We start from the raw sequence: 18957 nt of genomic DNA on the forward strand, positions 1-18957 counted from the left end.
GACGCCGACGACAGCTCCCTCCTCCTCCCGCCTCCCGCTGTCGATCAGACGCCGACGACCTCCCGCCTCCCGCTGTCGAGACCGACGCCGACGACCTCCCGCCTCCCGCTGTCGAGACTGACGCCGACGACAGCCCCCTCCTCCTCCCGCCTCCCGCTGTAGAGACCGCTAACGTGCAAATGTTGTACAGTTTCTTTGATGGCGAATTCTGACTTCCACATTCATTCTTTTCTCTTTATTCGGTGAATTGGAGTCACAGAGTTAAGAAGTAGTTGTTGAAAAAATATGAGTTTTTTTGGTTATTTTCATGTTAATTTGAAAGATTCTTCTAATTTCTAAATAGTTTCAGAGAATTTGTGGGTAGAAGCAAAGATCTTTGCAACTCAGGACTCAATCAAAGAATATACTTCTCTTCACAATCAATACCCAATTTAGGGATATTCTTATTAATAAAGGATATCACTTCATAAAACATGAAGTAATAATTTCCCTGTTTTTATCTTGTATGCAGAAGTTGATACAGTAAACAAAGACAATGTTCTTGCAAGAGTGAAGAACATGACGATAGAAGGCTACAGAACTAGCAACTGGAATAGCTCGGCCATAGCGACAAGAGGCGTTGAGGATATAGATCCTATTGATGGTATCGGCATGGAGGATCCTGGGAAAGAATTAAACAGCAAAGATATAATACTTCAGTATTCTGTCAACTATGGAAAAGTGGTAAGCTTTTTTTAATGCTATCACTTTTTATTTATCAAGATAAATTAATTGATTTCCTTATTATAGGTGCTGTATCGAAGTGTTAAAGATGGGAATCAATATGCATGAAAAAGTGATAATTTTGGTCTTTGCAATGCAGAGCAGAAGTATCTTCATTGTTTAGGAGGAAGTAACAGCTGCTCTTATCCCTCCTTAATCAAAGAGAAGCAATGCAAGTATTGGATAGCCACTCTTTCTCTTTCGGCAACAAAACGAATCAAAGAACAAATCTTTTATGAGTCAGGGCTCGATTCGTTATTAGTGGAAGACTCAAATATTATGAGTAGGTTGTAAAGAATCAAAGAAATTTTGGGTGAAGATTTGTATTTGGAAAACTTTAGGAGCCTTTGTAGCAATGTGGATACTTTTGTTGAGAGACATGTGCTCATTTCTTGTTTGCATGGTACTGTCTAGATTGACAAGTTGAGAGAAAATGTATTTGCTCAGGTATGCCTGAGTATAAGCTATGTATTTCTCGATTGTTTTAATGAAAATGTTTGTTCACTGACCCAAATAAAATGTTGCTCATTGTATTTTATACTGGTGCAAGGCAATCAAATCTTATAACTTGTGATATTATTCTATCACTCATTGTATTTTATACTGGTGCAAGGCAATCAAATCTTATAACTTGTGATATTATTCTATCATTGTTCCAACACATGCAGCTAAGGGCAATCAAATCTTATAACTTGTGATATTATTCTATCATTGTTCCAACACATGCAGCTAAGCTTCCCACACATGCAGCTAAGCTTCCCACACATGCCTGAGTATTAACTTATTGTCATTGTGCCAAAAGTATTCAGAAGGTACATAAGCTTCCCACACATGCTAAGCTTACAAAGAAATTAAGGATAGAAAAATAGATCTGCCTTTGGATTCTTTTTTTTTCATCTCAATCTTTTTTTTTTACCAAAATAGATATCATTAAAGGAAAGAAGTTACATGGTTTCACCTCTCATTGTGAGAGCGATCAGATCTAGAGTGAGGCATCCTTTACTCTTACAAAAGGATCTAAGGTACAAAGTTCTATAACAAAAGACTTGTGGCTTTAAAACATGGAGCTCCTGAACAAAATTCAACAAACAAAACCCGCTGAATACCCACATGTCTTCTATTCCAGGCTTCAAAAGGCCGCTGCTACAGAGTGAGGTATAGAGCTCGTGAATACCCGCCACCACAAACATCATCCTGGAAACAGAGCTCAGCCCGAACATCCCAACAGCCACAACCAGCTTCATCATATCCAGAAACATAGCCATGTCCAGCAAGACCATAACAAATATGCTCCAAAATTTTAACTGAAGACATGCTCCAAAATGCTCTGACAGAGATGGGTTAGGACTTGTTGTGATCAAACAAATGGGGATGTTGCTTTACAGAGATGGGGTCTAAGCAAATCCACACAGCCAATTGGCTACATCATGCTCATCTGTTTGTTGGCTCGAGCCATTCGCTGGCCAAAATTGAAAACCATTAGCTTTTCATTATAATAACTTTCATATACCATTTGTCTAAAATATGCACATAAAAAATCAGCAGCTTCTTACCTCGTTGCCAAGGCTGTAGAATGAAAAGTTAACAAGATTTACAACAAACAGTGTTGCTAAAAGACCAAATTTTAGCAGCTAAGAAAGTGTGTTATCTTACCTGCAGGTGACTAGCAACATTTTCTCTTGTTAACCCGGGGATATTCATCAAGTCAAGAATCTTCTTTGGACCAACTTCTGCGAATAGGAGTAATCATAAATCAACCATCAATAAAAAATAAAATATGTCATCAGTCAAAGAAAGAGAGATTGTCATACTCAGTCTTGACAGCGGGAGGCGGGCGGTCGTCGGCGTCGGTCTCGACAGCGGGAGGCGGGAGGTCGTCGGCGTCTGATCGACAGCGGGAGGCGGGAGGAGGAGGGAGCTGTCGTCGGCGTCGGTCTCTACAGCGAGGGAGAGGGGCTGTCGTTCGGCGTCGGTGCTCGACGGCGGGCGGGGAGGAGGAGGGGGCAATGTGAGGAGGGGATCTGGAGGAGTTTGGTCTGGTGGATTGGGGGGAAGAGAGAGAGAGAGAGAGAGAGAGAGAGCAGCAGAGAGAGAGAGAGAGAATCACGAGTGGGGGGGGGGCTGTCGCACGGAAGAGGAGGCCGGGCCCCCGTCCGTCCCCGAGAGACGGGGGGAGGAGGAGGATGGTTTGGCGGTGTGTCCTGGAGCCCCTCTTCGATGCCGATTGCCATGGCATCTTAAATGCTTGTTCGAAATCATCATTGATCTAGCCACAATAGTCTTTATGACTCATTAGACCTCATTAGCACTATGCGCCTCCTATCACCCTCACATTAAAATGCCTGGGTGACTTACCCCTTCAGCGGCAGACACCTGTAAAGTAGATGATGACTAGGCCGTCAGCTCGACTCCGCCAAAGTTACTTGTCTGCCCTTCCGACCTACTATAAAAGGCAACTGTCTAGGGTAACGCAGGGGGCTCCTAAGCAATCTGAACAACTTTCTTTACTTATCTTTACTTCTCTATTCAAGCTTAAATACTGACTTGATTGTCGGAGGAACCACCAGAGATCCCACCTTTGACCTCTTACGAGTTCTTCATGTGTAGGACAGAACATCTGGCACAGAAACCAGCCATCGGAGGAAGCTTGAGGACCATAAAACCTCCATAATCTACAGATAAATCCCCTGTTCGATAACTGACATCAACAATTCTATATTGAAAGATTTGGATTGGTTGGATATAATCCTAAGCATATATTTTGCATATTGATTGGATTTGTAATATCACCATGCATCGACCTGGATTTTTTATTTCATGGTGTTTGATTTGCAACATTTTAATTAAGAAACTAAAAATGTACTTACCTAAAAAATGTAGAAAATATGCTACAAATGTTGGCAACTAATTTGATGGGAGAGAAAACTACAATCTCTAGAGAAAAAAAAAAAAATAAAATAAAATTACACCTCATCAAAAATCTTTCTAAATCTTAAAAGAAAAATCATCCGCATTCATATTTCTCAATAATATGATAAAAGGACAAATTTTCAAAACCAACCTATTTGGATTTTTATTCCCAAAAAACGACCCCATTCAGTTTTATTTGCAAAAACCGATCTGGTTTTAGCCTCAGCGCTGAAACCAGGTCGGTTTTTGAAAAAAACTCTCCGAAACTTCACGGGAGTTGAACTCCCGTGAAGTTTTTTGAACTATGAAACTTCACGGGAGTTCAACTCCCGTGAAGTTTCGGAGAGTTTTTTTCAAAAACCGACCTGGTTTCAGCGCTGAGGCTGAAACCAGGTCGGTTTTTGCAATTATTTTTGAATGGGGTCGTTTTTGGGGAATAAAAGTCCAAATAGGTTGGTTTTGAAAATTTGTCCTATGATAAAAACGCATAGCTTTTTTTAATTACATAAATCGTTTTTCAACTTAACATCGAACTTGTATTAGGCATACATCTTCTACAATGAAACTGAACGCAACCAAACAGTACATGCCGCATGCGGGTATTTGCTATAGTAGCATTTGTTGCAATTTATTTTTGCAAGAAACTAAACAACCAAATGTGGAAAGAGAGAGATGAGATAGTTTTAGTATAGAGCTTAGTTAATTGATTTTTGACTTTCTCATATAAAGTCAAAAAAAACTTGAAATTTTGTTAGCCTGCGATTTTCCTTCAAAGTTGTACGGTGACTGTACATCTGACTAAACGAAAAGTTAGGGCAGTAACAATCTTGGCTCAGTTTTATCTAAATCATTTCAGAATTAAATAGAAAAAAAATTTAAAAAGTCAAACAAAAATCTAGTTTTATACCACGTCAGTTTTTGCCAAACAATGAGATAACTCCAAACTAAGGGGATGTTTGGATGCCTTTAGGAAACTAGAGTATTTATGACACAAAATAGAAAGTGGTTATCCACCTCACCATTTTCCATTCGAGTGTTTACATTGTTTGGTTAGGAATCTTTGTGAATCCTAACATTAGGACCCACTTTTTTATACTTTCCATTATTTTACATGGTAAAAACATACAACCAAACAGCCTCTAAATAAATCAGTTTTGAACCTCGCCCAGCTCGAAAGCGTGGGCGAATGCACCCCATAATCTCCTAACACTAGGACCCACTTTTTTATTCTTTCATCTTATATTTTCTTCAAAAATGCTTTTTGACTCGCGAGTTGGGCAACTCGCGCCCAACTCGCAGTCAATGAGTAGGGGGTGGGCCCCACAGTTTTGTGGGGCCCACCCCCTACTCAGTGACCCCAACCGCGAGTCAAATAGCATAGCCCTAATTTCTTTGCTCTTCAAATTTCAATGTTAAGAGAGTCACTCAATTGTGATTCATTGGTCCATACTTCTGTATCAGGTCCGCAAAGATTTTCCCATTATTGGGGTCAATTCACTAGATCCACTAGATCAGATCAAGTCGTCACCGCTACAAAAAAAAAAAAAAAAACAAAAACAATATACACGCATACTGCCCAAACAGTAATACACCGTATAAAACAGCACCGTACTCCTCTTGTCTCCTTGCTAGCTACGTTTGCGTTCGGTCTCCCAAACGGTCCGAATCCAACACAGTAGTTAAAAGGCTGCATTCTCCTGGCTGCTGACGTGGCCGCAGGCACCTTCGCCGACGAATCGGGTCCCGCGACAAAAAATCTAAACGCTCCTAATCTCACCCAACTTCACCAGCCTGCACCCCTCGCGGGCCCCACGAACCCCACGGCTGCTGCCCTTCAGTGGGGCCCGCCGGTCAAGCTGGTAAGAGCAAGGTCGGCGCGGAGGCCAACGGGATAAGTCCACGTGTGAGATCTGATGCTGAGTCGGCATTGGTGAGTGTAGGCCGTTGGATTACTCGGACGGTTGGATTCGGTTGTTGAAACAGATGAAAGAATCCTGGCCATTGGTTGTGGCTTAAGAACTGGACTCCGGGGAGGGAGAAGATAAAGAAGAGGAAAAGAACTCTCTCTCTCTCTCTCCCCCTCTGTAGTTTTGATCCCCTTTCTTTGATTGGAGATCCATCTCGGATCTTGAAATTTTGGAGAATTCTAAGGAGTTCGCTGAGAATTGGCGATCTGAGACCTGATTTGATTGATTCCGGCATTGATTTCGGTCGAGAATCAAGAAACGTAGGTTGCTTCAAATGAGCGGATTTGCTGTTGAGTGATAAGCTCTTTTTAATGGAGTTTTCATGGATTTTGATCGAATCTGGAAGAAATTTGAGCTAATTTTCAGTTTTCGATGAAGAAATTCTGAGTTTTTTAGTTGATTGTGGCTTTGTATTTGACTGATGAGGTTTTTTTTTCTGGTTTTTATGGATTTTGATCGAATATGAAGGAATTTGTGCTGATTTTCAGTTTTCTTGAAGAATTTGAGTTTTTTAGTCTATTTTGGCGTTGATTGTCGATCGAGAATCAAGAATCAAGAATCGTTGGTTACTCTGATGAGTTTTTTGGATTTGCTGTTTAGTGATCTGCTCTTTATAATGTAATTTTCATGGAATTTGATCGAATTCGGAAGAAATTTGAGCTGATTTTCAGTTTTCGATGAAGAAATTTTGAGTTTTTTTAGTTGATTGTGACCTTGATTTCGATCAGGACGTATAGACTTCTTTTACTGGCTAGATCTTCTATTGAAGTTTTCGAAATCCGGAAAGAGTTTTTAAGATTTTTTTTGAATAAGCTGCTCTTTTTAATGGATTTTTCATTGATTTTGATTGCGTAAGAAGAAATTTGAGTTGCTTTTCAGGTTTCCTTGAAGAACTTGAGTTTTTTTAGTTGATTTCGGCATTGATTTCAATCGAGAATTTTCAGTTTTTGTCAAAAGGTTTGGAGATTCTCTTCATTTGGATTATTCAACGAGAATTCAGTTTTGTTGATTTTGACGTTTGTTTCAACTAGATAATTACTTCAAAGGAATTTGTATAAAAAAATGTAATAATAACTTCAAAGGACTCTATGATTTCTTTTAGATTTTTTTGATGACTTTTCTGGTTTTGTCTGCTGAGATGTTCTTTTAGATTTTTTTTTTGAATTTTTTGATGGATTTTGATCTGAGTTGGAGAAATATTCTCGATCAAGAGATGACCTTTGCGGCTGAGAGATCTTCTAGTGAGATTTTTGTGGATCTTTGTACTTGAATTTTGCTTGAGTTGGAGAAATTTGAGCTGATTTTATTTAGTTATTCTCTGTGAATTTGATTATGGTCTGATTTTTAACTTTGATTTTGATCGAGTTGGACATATTAATTGACCTTTTTTTTCCCCTTCAGTTTTCCTCTTGAGTTTTCTAATTTTTCTGTTTGATTGTTTGCTAATGATATTCTTTTTCTTTTTGGATTTTTTACTTTGATTTTAATTGATTAGGAACAAATTTAAGTTACCTTTTAGTTGTCCTCGAAGTATTTTTGGATTTTTTAGTTGATTGTGGCCTCAATTTCGATCGAAACTCGTTTTACTGGTGAAATCTGCTGATTTTTTTAATTCTAGACGAATGGGTTTTTTGTCTGTGATTTTGATTAGAAAGAATTTTAGTTTTCTGTTTCTTAATTTTCGATTGAAACGTTTGAAATTTGCTTCGTTTGGATGATTTTGTCTTTCATTTAAAATTACTAAAAATGAATCGTGATTCCAGATAATATTATATATCTTTGCTTTAAATCAAAAATCTAGGCATTGATTACTCGACTTTACTTTAGTTTCATCAGAAAAAGTTTTGTTTTAACAGTTTCTGGCAGGTTTCTGCTAGAATTCTGATTTGTTTTCCTTCAAATTTTGTATCTCGAAGTTTATTTTTCACTTCGTTTTCATTAAAATAGGAAGAAGCTCGTTAAATTCCTTTCAATTTTCATTAAAACAATTAGTTTTAGGATTTTGAGAGAGTTCTCTTCATATCTTTTTTGACTTTTTTTTATTGAGAGAAAGAATATATAATTTTTTTTTCAGTTTTCCCCCCAAATTCATTCCTCAGCTCTGTTTACTCATGAGAGAGGCTAAAAAATTCATGGTCAGAGATGTAGTTCATTTTTTTAGCTTTGATTTGCTAGAGAATTTATGTTCGTTTTCTTCGTTTCTGTTAACTTGTTCTTGGCTTCTGTTTCAATCAGCCAACTTATGAAGCAAGTTCATGTCAACGTCTTTGCTGATTAGAATTCTAAGAAACATGTTATGGATTTTTTTTGTTGAATTATTTACAATTTTTTTTTTTAGTGGCCAGCAGCCAGATTATATTCTCTTGAATATTTTTTTGAGTTTTTAATTGATTTTTGTTGCAGTTATCAAGTGTCACTGCTATCTTGAAGAATTTTTGGTGAATTCCTCAAAGAATTTTTGAGTGGATATGGATCGAACTAGAGAGAGAAAGATGTCATTCTCTTCATCTCGCCGCAGGTCTCGAGGGATGGTGCCTAAAGAATCTTCAGGTAGTGAACTAGACCCAAAGATTTCCCCCTTTTTTTCTCTCTCAAAAAGATCTTTCCTCTAAAGTGATTCTTTAGTTTATCTTATCCTTTCCACAATGGACTGATCCTGTAGGCATCTGGAAAGTTGAGAACGAAGGGATCGATACCATCAGAGAAAGATACAGAATTAAGGACCACAGATTGAATGGCAGGACGAGACATAGCAGACTGGTTTCTAACGAGAGCTCGGATGAGAGCTTTGATGAAGAGATGGCAGGAGGACAAAATGGTCAAGCCGTAATAAAGGATACCAAGTTGAAGGTGAACCTCAATAGTTAAGTATGATTGATCAACATTGTTGTCTGATCTCAGAATTTTGTTAATCTTTTTCAGGGCTACGATGAGATCATTGTTGGGGTTCCGGTCCCTCGAAGAGCTCGAGGTGGCATATTCTTATTCTTGATTTCCTATTTATTCTTCGAAGCCTTTTTTCTTTTTTGTAACTTTTGTTAGTTATTTTAGGCTTAAAGAGAAGATTGCAGAATTCGGTTGTTAATGCTCAATCATCTAATGTGTCAAAGGAAACTGGAGACGAAGCGGTCAGTGAGGACATTTTATTTTATTGTTAGAACTTAATTTGCATGATGGATTTATGGACATGGATTTTTGTTCAGATAACTGAGCTCCTGTTCCTTTTTAGCTGCTGCTTGTGAAGGATATGTTTTTCATCGGTCTTCCGGTTTTATTTTATTTTCTTAAGAAAACTTATTTTAGGTGGGACAGTTCATCGAGCTTGAAAAGTAGGTTTTATTGAAAGCTACAGCTGAAGTCACCTTTTTTTCTTTCTTACGGGCAAAGCCTTGGCCTAATTTTTATTAAAAGAGGGGTCTTCTTCAGTCTTTCAAACTGAGTTTTGCGAAAAGCTATATCTGAACTCCTTCGGAATATTTAGCAACTCCCCCAGCTAACCAGGTTATCTTTAAGGACTCTAATTTTATTTGGCTAAAATTGGGTCAGCCCCAAACTTGATTTTCTGAGTTCAAAGTTTGGCATGTAACCAGGTTAGGATTGATCCACCCCCACTCTTCAGTTCATAAAAATTGGGTTTTACACACTTTTTGTCCAGAAAATACAAGGAAAACTGGAACCAAATATGTTTTCTGTTGATGATGATTTGGTGGGAAACATGGATGTGTGCAAATTATAATTGAGTCTAGCAGCTTTTTATTTGCGCTTTTGGCTAGTCTAGCTTTGCATATGGTTCTTGAATTTTCTGAAAATTCTTACTACTGTTGATACATGAGCTATCTCCATCAATCTTCACTAGCGTTCCTTGTTCTGTCCATTGGTTAAAGATTTACTTTCCGCCAAAAGAAGCTGGTTCATTGCCTGGTTAACTTTTAGAAACCTGCCGTCTGGGATACCCCGACACGGCACTTAGGGTGCCGTACCCATGTCCGATCCGTACCGGGTACGGGTCCATACCGGGTATGGGTCCGTACCCAAACGGCAGGGATACGGGCAGGTTCGTGGCTTATTCTTAAGCTGGCGAGGGACCTTGTTCTATGCGTTTTGAGACTTTTTTTAAATCTTGTTATTGAGATCCATGGGTTCTGATCCATGGGTTCTGAGACTTGAGGACATAGACCAAGATGATAACAATTTCGCTCTCCCCTCTCTCTCTCTCTATAGATTTTTCTTAATGTTTTATCCACTTAGTGGGGGACCTCACCTCTCACATGACCTTGTTGGACCATGAGAATGGATGGTATTTGTTTTTTCCTGGCAAGGATGGCTACAGACTGAGCACATAAGTCGCATGAGTCCTTAACTTCTATATGGGAAGAAGTTTGCGTTGAGCTTCTTTTTATTTTATTTTTGAAATAGTTTCAGCTTAGCATCTCTTTTTTGTATTTCCTTTTTTGAAGATAGAAAGGCAAAGTTCCAAAGCCTTTGCTTTCTTGAAAATTTGAGAATGGACTTGAATCAAATAAAAAGAATTTAAAATAAAAAGGAGAAACTTGAGATCCTTAAGATAATTGTTGGTTTTTAAATTATTAATTTTAACATATATATATATATATATATATATATATATATATATATAAACTAGACACACACACATATATATATGTCGTGTCCCCGTATCCTCACTTTTACAAATTTGCCGTGTCCCGTACCCATGTCCATACCCGTACCTATGCAACCTAGCCTGCCGCAATGTCATGCTTGCAGCGGTATCTGTTACCTTACGTCTCCTTTTTGTCTCTATTTTCTTTTCCTTTGTACCCTACAGCTACTGTGTTGATTCTGCATATATAGTATTATAATTATTTCATGCCCATAACCCTTCCTACCTCCTTGCAAGCTTATCTTCTAATAGCTATGTGCTTTCTTCCAGGTTCCGATATCAGAGACTGAAGTTGAAGTTGCTAAAGTTCTATTTGGATTGACGAAACTGCATTCACAAGATTCTGATGCTGTGGTTGATACCTTCCAGGGTTCTTCAGTACCTGATACATCGGCCTTACCTAAAGGTTTGTCTGAGGCATCATGTCTTTTGTTGTTTATCTGCTTCTTCACAAGAGTAAGGTCAATTAGTTTGGTATCAATGGATTATCTGAATGATCATTTACAATCAGTTGTGCAACATTATAAAGGCTCTTTTTTTGCATTAGTTTCTGTATAGCTTCTTGAATTAAAAAATAATAATAATGTCTTCTCTTTAATTTGTCCTCCCTTTTTTCTTTGTTTCTTGAGGGTCACATCATAAGTTTGGTGTTATGTCGTTAGAATTCTGTCTAAGATTAGGGTGAAGATGTGACATGTCCTCTAGCTGCCTCCAAAGAAAATAAGCGATAAATGGAAAAAGGAAATGTTCTGCACGATATCAGAATGATCTAACTAGTACTCATTAGACTTTTGGTTTGAAGTCAGGGAAATAAAGAAATAAAAGAGAAATCTGGACAATATTTTCGACGGACTGTTTTGTATTAGATAACCTGATTACGTTGTATTTTACTTGATTTAATGTTAATCTTTTATTCATATAGAAAGTTGCACCTGAAATTGAAGAAGTTGAAGGTAGAAATAAGATATATGATTGAGCAAGGCTTTTCTGTAGCTTTGTGACACTTGTTGGATTTTCTTGAGGCTGTGTTGATCTCTTGCAGGTTCTAAAGGGAAGAAGTTCAAACCTTTACAATCTGATGATGATGAAAAACCTTCCATGATAATTACTAGCAATTCAAAGTCAGATGTGACAATCGATCAATTGAATGCTGGTAGCTCGGTACCTTTTCCATCCATGAATGGAAAGCTAGCAGGCATTAGTTCAACAATAGAAAAAGTGACAACTTCATCAACTAAGCTTGACAAAAGTTCTTCAAACAATAGTGGTCAATCAACGGTAGAAACACCATTGCTGGGTCCTCAGAATGTAGTCTCCCCAACTGTCCTTGCAGAAGAAAAACCAAGTCCTGCCAGTTCTATTATGTCCCAGCCCTTCATGTCAGCAATTCATCCTGGGCAAGCTAAACCCCTTCTTTTAAATAAAGGAGATGAAGATTCAAATGCTAACTGTAAGACAGAGCATGAACAATCTGAACAACTGACAGGGAAAGGATTAGATCGACGGAAACAAGATTTACCACCCCAATCATGTCAAAATAAGAATCTCGATCGTCATAAGGGGTTAGTGCATTTCTCCAACAGAAAAAACAACAACAAAAAGTTCTCTCAAATTTTGCATAATATATTGCCATGATCCTAAATGCTTCTGTTTTGTTTGTAGTGCTTCTCCAGTTTCTTCTGTTAAAGATTGTGTGAAGAAGATGAAATATGAGATCGATCTTATGGTAAGTAATTTATCCTTTAAGGATTGGATTCAAGCTACTTTGTACCAATGACATGGTGCATGTGCTGTTCTTTTAGGCTCTTCCACATGGTGATGAAGTTGATGCAATAAATGAATGCGATCCTCAAGTGTCATATATCAATCAGGTAATGCTCTCTTTGGTAATAATTTTCTATATGTGTTTGTCCCTGTGTTTCTACATATACCTGTGTTGTTTTATCTCTTTGCCACTAGAAGGCCAGTTAATGTTCTGTTTGTCACTCTTTATCAGTTTGAGTTCTCTAAGTAGGACTACTTCAAACATGTTAAAATATACTCCAGAAGGAAGAATAAGACTTTTAAAGTTCCACACAAATACCTGTAGGGGGGGTTAGTCACCTAGAACTTAAAATTAGAACTGGGATAATCTGTGGGATAAAATTTTAAGGTGTTAGTCACATAGAACTAAACCTAGAACAAAATTTTAAGGTGTTAGTCACATAGAACTAAAACCAGAATAAAATTTTACAGTGTTAGTCAAGCAGAACTTTAACAAAACTAGAATTGGGATAATTGTACAAAATTATCCCATTTTTTTATTTTTCTATACAAAAATGAGAGTTCTAGTCTCTCAAATTATTCCAAGTTTTAGCTTGGAACTATGTGGTAAAAAACTAGAACTCGTATTTATTTTGTTATTTTTTATTTTTTTTCTTTACTTATTTCCTATTATGGTTATCACAATCATTAGACCATCATCATAATAATAATTGCCAATATCTTATAGTCTAACCAAAAGTTATTTAATAGTAACGAACATTCTTGTAAGCAATTATCAATTAATAATAGTAAGTTTAAAATACATAAATAGTATTTATATCTTCAAAATGCATAAATATATACTTCATGATTATAAAAATTTATCCCACGTTATTTTATCAAAATATCCTGCTTCACAAAATTGTTCCTAGTTATCCCACTAAAATATCCCACTAGTGAAATATTATTCCACTTTAACAATTATCCCATTTTACATGAAAATGTCTCAATTGACTAACACCCCCGTATGAATTTTCTTATATGACCAAAACTGGGAAATTGTATTATACAAGCCAAAGTTTTGTGTAAATATGAAGTTCTATAGGATGGTATGCTACTGCTGGGAACCACTAAAGCAAATTAACCTTAGTTCATGAAGTATGATTTTTATTTTCTGCAATTTATTTGACAGGGCACTAGCAATGATGAAAATATTTGTAAACGAGACGCTTCTAGGCTTTCTTGTGAGCTAGAGATAGAGGATTCAAAATCAAATCAGAACACAGGTGTGCTACATGAATTTCATAAGAAAGAAGTGACTAAGGAAGGCATGGAAAACCAACCCCTGATTGAAGGGAAAAGTGGATCATGTCAAGATCGCGACAATGCCGATAAAATGGTTGCAAAGAAACACTCTCAAAAAATAGTGAAAGATATTTCACTTCCATCAGGAAGAGCTGGTAAGAAGAGGCGATTGATATTTAGAATCATCTATTTTCATGAGTTCAAACTGGAGCTTTTGACATTCAACCAATTTTTCAGGTTTAATAAACAACAACATCGCTGCAAAATCTACCCTATTCTCAATACCACTTCCATGTTCGCTTGATGCTATTCGACCATATGGGTATGAACAAAATTTGTATTTAATTTGAAAACAAACTCCTTGAGAAAATGTTTGAAACTGCCCTGAATTTATTTTACTGACAATTCATTATTTTAAGAAAGATGGATGGATTTCGAGTTTGGCGGTTATTGCAGCTTGGCCTGACAGACATTTAAGCCTATTCAGTCAGGTGATGGTTCGTCATTGTCAATATAACTATAAATTCAGGGTGGTTTCACTCATTTTTCTCTTAAATAAAGGGGTTTAAGTCAGTTGTTTTGGTATCAAGTTTCCGAGTAGTCATATGTCGGTATTGTTTAATTGATTAAAGAGCACTGCATTCAGGTCTCCAAGTACTGGTTCAGCCAGTCTATGTGTAGTTCCAGCTTTCAAGACGGTAACCTTGTGGAAGGGAATACCTTAATGCACATGTAAACTTTAAACATGCTCCTCTGTTTAGGCTTTAGGTGCTAATATATATATATATATATATATATAGTATAATATATATATATATATATATGAGATTAATGGGTATCCTTGTCATAGGAGAGATTTCCTCCTATGTCGCTCTAAAATCACAATGATTGAGCGACATTATGATGATGATGCCGCTCCGTTGAACTTGATCTAACATATTCTAAAACCCCAAACACATCAAGTTGGGGTAAACCCGTCGTCGTTTGACCATTCATCCACTCGTATCATTTTAACGTTTTGAATGAATAGAACTTTTCACATGGCTCGATGGAGGTCAAATGACGACGGATTCACCCCAAACTTGATGTGTTGGGGTTTTAGAATATGTAGATCAAGTTCACGGAGCGGATCATCCATAATGTCGCTCACATGTAATTTTAGAGGCGTCATAGAGGAATCCCTCCTATGACAAGGATACCATTAATCTCTCCTCTCTCTCTCTCTCTCTATATATATATATATATATATATATATATATATATATATTATATATATAGAATATGGGTATGCTTGGTACTAAGCCAACAATATTTTGTGCTTGTAGTCGTAGAGGTGGCATAATCCCCTCCACCCATTTAATGGGGGACACATGGTTGAGAAGTGCATGGGGATATGCAACCATTTAAATGAGGAGGGGATTATGCCACATCACTACCAAGCATACCCCCATTTTTCTCATATATATATAATATATATATATATATATAAATATATATAATTATATATATATAATATATATATATAATAATTTTTTAAGCCCTTCTATGGTTTCTTCAAACTCAAAGTTGATGTTATTAACACATTAAGCATATCATATATCAGAAACTCACAAATCTTTTGATTCTTTTGATTAGTTACATTTACTCTAGTTGCAGTAAAAAAAACAAACAGAAAGAAATAGGAATACAAATTATGATTATGACACGAAGGGATTGTTTCAGGTTAAACGTTTTACATTCACCTGCATTTTGTTTGACTGGCATTACAGAAATACTTTATTTTTAAATATTCTTTAAGACATTGCGTTCCCATAGACAATAGATCTGAATATTATGTATCAGAGGTGTTAGCGCCATTGGCTTGATTATGTACTTCTTGTTTGCTCAAAAACTTGGAGCTAGTTACACCAGACTCACCAGTAACCCATTAATACTTGCTTATTCTGTACATTTGAAAACTTTCATTGGCCCCTATACCCATGTGGATTAAGGGTTAGAGATGTATTCACTTTTAAGATAATAGCATGCTTCCCAATTATTTATATTTATGAATAGCAGAAAAAAATATACATATAGTTCTCCTATTTTCATACATAAGCAGTGAATCTCAATATAATGAACAGCTACGGAGTAGCACAACTATTTTTAGTGAACACTTCCATTGTCGGCAAACCACTGGGAAAATCACATCTCAGGCAAAATGCAAAAATAATGCGTTAGGCTAACTGTACATATTTCCCAAAAGTTTCTTTACCTTTCTCAGTCAATGAACTGTGAAACATATGATTTAGTGGGTTACTTAGATCTTAAAATCCATTTAGACTGATAATAGGAAGTGCGCATTGAACAATAATGTACTATGGACACTTGACCTTCTGGGATATTTTATTAACACATTGCTAGAACATGTCTGCATCTCTGCAATAATAATTAAAGTCATGCTCTTGAAAACTTTTCAGACCCAGCTTTGAAACTTGTTTTATGTATTGCTCATAAATTTCATTAGTCATTACTCTACTTTAGCTAGTCTTCTCTGTGTTTTACAGGCACCTCTTGTCATGCTACCACCAACACGACCAAATCACTGTGCCACGCATTGCTACATTGCTCGTCTAATACATTTCCAGCAACAACTAGTGAAGCTCAACCCTTTTTGTCAGACAGCTGGCTCTTTGGGCAAACCATATAACTTGTCTGCAGTGCCACAACCAGGTGCATTACTTCTAGGAGGTCCTGTCATTAGAAATCCAAATGCTGTGATCAATGGCAGTTCCCGATCTAGTTCTACATCGCCTCTAAACTCTCAGTACCCTGTACCTAACTATTCAGATTCTTCAAAAGACGCTGAGAAAGGAAGGCATTTACTTCAACAATCACATCAGGTGAATAACTCTTGAAGTTTTAGATGTTAGTTAAGCGATTAAATACTTTAAGCGGTATTACCCCCTGTAGTTCAATTGTTGCAGATAGACCACCTGTACTATCATCCAAGTCCGAATATACTCTGTGTGAATTTTTTGACTCTTTTATCCTCAAGGGGTTTATTTATCAAAAAACAAATTCTCTTTCTATGAGGGTAGAGAAGTTATTTAAAAAAACCAGTCACTCAGTTGGGGGTCTATCTGCAACAATAGAACGATAAGGGGGGTTTATCCACAATTGGGCTACAGTACAGAGGGTCCAGCTGCAGTTGATCCATGATTTAAAAGTAAAATGTAATAATATATTAGGTGATTTCTTCCTTATCAATGATTCTAGTTTCATTAGTTTCTCTGGAGATGGTGATTCACACATTATATTGTTTTCTCGAGTTTAATCATGTGTCACTTCCATCCATTTTATTTGTCAATTGCCACTGTCATTTAGAAACATTCTAATTTGGAGGCAAAGAATCCTTAACTAAATGAATAATGTGGATGGCTCCCTTTTTTTTAAGGGGAGAAAATTCCTCTGCCTTTACAAAGAAGTACCTTAAATTCCTCTGCCATTACAAAGAAGTACCTTAGCAGCAAAATAATATGCTCCTTGTCCCATTTGATATAATCTGATATCTGATTTATTTCTTGTACTGATTGTTTCTTTGCTATATATGTTATGTCAGGGTGGATTCTTCCTATTCCCCATTAACCAAATCCAAAGCCAAGCAGCAGGGCAAAAAGCTAGTGATCTATCACAAGCTGAAAAATCATTGTCCAAATCCAATGCGTCATCAGCTTTGGCATTAACCAGTACTAGTTGCAGTAATTTAACAGCTATTCCCGATAATCAAAATCTAACCATGTTCAAGGGGAACAATCCTTTCCTAAATACCCCGGCCTATCAAGCATACATAGCTCAGCAGCAGCGACCGCCACTTCCACTCTTTCACGGTTCATCTAATTCTTCTCAGCTGTACTCTGGGGCTCTCCAGCTGACCCCAATTCCTACTGCTTCATGTGGATCTTCCTTTGAGAATTGCCTCCAAGAAAAACAAATCCTCCATTCTCCAAAGACTTTATTAGAGGCTCATGATAACAAGCCCGAGCATTCCAGGAACTGCGGGATCTCCCGATCTCAGAGAACTCTCCAGAACTATAGCTTGCCAGCAGGGAAGCACCGACAACCACTTAGTCCCTTAACAAATCAGGCAAAAGAACTATCAAAGGCTAATTCTAGCAGCAGCGGAGGTCCATCTGAGTTGAACCATTTCAGAAAACAAGTCGTGGTTCAAACAAACTCTCCTATCTCAACCCTGTCTACATCTGTATCGGTTGCTTCGTCAGTAGCCTACTCTGATCAAAATAAACCCCGAGAGAGGTTATGTTCTTTGCAATGTATGCCAAAACCAGATATTTGTTTAGAGAATACTTCCAGTAGGAAAGTTACGCCCGTGCATTCTTTGATAGATGCAGCCAAAGCCCATCAGAATAGTTCAGTACATTTGACATTTCCCGGGAGCCTTAATACGAGGAAGCCTACTGTTAGTGAGCAAGCTCTTCTCTCTTCATCAATTGGGTTGACAACAGTGGCAACAGTTTCATCAGTACAAGGTGCTGCTAGCCTGCCCGTAAAATCAGCTGAACAGAAGCCAGCAGCAGGTATGTTTTATCCATTACAACTTCTATTGGTTTCCATGAACTATCGTAGATATCACACTGAAATAAGTGGTACTTATATGGAATGGTAGGCATGAGGGTTAATTGCACATGGACCCCTTATGGTATCTCGCTGTTTTGGACTTACTATCCCCTATAGTTTCGTTGTTGCATTGACCCCGGGGTTAAATTAGACTTTTCCCCCTAGGTTAAAATTTGACAGACATTGCCCCCTGGGTGAGATAAGCATGTGTAAGGGTAAAAGAGTTGAAATTTTTTAACCTAGTGGTTCTATCTGTAACCATGGAACTACAAGGGTTGTAAGTTCAAAACAGTGATGTTACAGGGGGTTATGTACGTTCAGGCTAGTTATATCAGAGGGATTGGACTTCGCCATTGTTGTATCTTGGTTGCTAAATGGCCTATCAGCTATCCAATACCTTCTACTTATATCAGAGGGTATTTACTTCGCACATTCTTGATTTCAGCTTGAAGGAAGGAAAATGCCATTTGCGAGGAACAGCGCGTGATGCCATGCCTAAGGACTGCAATCGAGAGAACGATGGGGCTCCCTCTCCCAATCGAGCTGCTCGGTGCCATTCTCTGGTCTTTCACGTGATGGTCCATAAACTTAATCCTCTTATTGGCAGTGTTTTATGATTAAAAAAAAAATGATCTCCTGTATTCTTATGGAGACCGTCTCTGTACAGTTTTTGTGAAGAACAATCTGTTAGGTGGTAGACAACTACTAACCTGTAAAAAGACAGAAAATAATGCTGACTTTCCTCGTTTTGATTGGATAAAAATTGTCTTCAGAAATGACTTGGTTGTTTTTAGCAAAAATATCTTGAGTCCCGCTGCTTATCTGCATGTCATGAGAGCTTGCTAGCAAAGTTTGCTTGAAAAAGAGATGCTGAATGATGTTACATACCATGTGCATGTCGGTCACAAAATTTCCATGACCAAATTGTTTGTCCAAATTTAGCTCTTCGTCTTGTTGGGATTCTTCTTCTGCTTCTTCTGCTCTTCTTGGATC

General features: G+C 37.4%; 2 protein-coding genes and 1 long non-coding RNA gene across 10 annotated transcripts; 2 read left to right on the top strand and 1 right to left on the bottom strand.

The window, feature by feature from the left end:
• Positions 7–975, top strand: LOC109824814. Of its 2 annotated transcripts, none has more exons than XR_002242788.1 (2): positions 7–723; positions 790–975. It is a non-coding gene; the product is annotated as an uncharacterized LOC109824814 (long non-coding RNA). The 2 variants fall into 2 exon arrangements; XR_002242789.1 differs by having other exon boundaries at positions 863–975.
• Positions 1644–2998, bottom strand: LOC109823178 (two-component response regulator ARR14-like). The gene is made up of 4 exons (XM_020389464.1): positions 2893–2998; positions 2574–2798; positions 2416–2492; positions 1644–2221 (listed from the first exon to the last, which is right to left on the bottom strand). Exons 1-4 carry the CDS (start codon positions 2996–2998, stop codon positions 2183–2185), a joined length of 447 nt encoding a protein of 148 aa, XP_020245053.1. The 3' UTR covers positions 1644–2182.
• On the top strand, positions 5732–18420 carry LOC109824255 (protein TIME FOR COFFEE-like). 7 transcript variants are annotated; one of them, XM_020390808.1, is made up of 13 exons: positions 5732–5899; positions 8043–8189; positions 8302–8489; positions 8562–8610; positions 8691–8767; positions 10570–10705; positions 11342–11861; positions 11962–12025; positions 12102–12170; positions 13235–13502; positions 13585–13669; positions 13767–13838; positions 15894–16024. In XM_020390808.1, the coding sequence occupies exons 2-12, from the start codon at positions 8108–8110 to the stop codon at positions 13822–13824; spliced, it is 1596 nt and encodes a 531-aa protein (XP_020246397.1). In that variant the 5' UTR covers positions 5732–5899; positions 8043–8107; the 3' UTR covers positions 13825–13838; positions 15894–16024. The 7 variants fall into 7 exon arrangements, with proteins under 7 accessions (XP_020246397.1, XP_020246399.1, XP_020246398.1 ...); XM_020390810.1 differs by having other exon boundaries at positions 13771–13838; XM_020390809.1 differs by lacking the exon at positions 15894–16024 and adding an exon at positions 13994–14080.

This window comes from Asparagus officinalis, chromosome 9 (assembly GCF_001876935.1).
Source record: "Asparagus officinalis chromosome 9, Aspof.V1, whole genome shotgun sequence".
Classification (NCBI taxonomy): Eukaryota; Viridiplantae; Streptophyta; class Magnoliopsida; order Asparagales; family Asparagaceae; genus Asparagus; species Asparagus officinalis.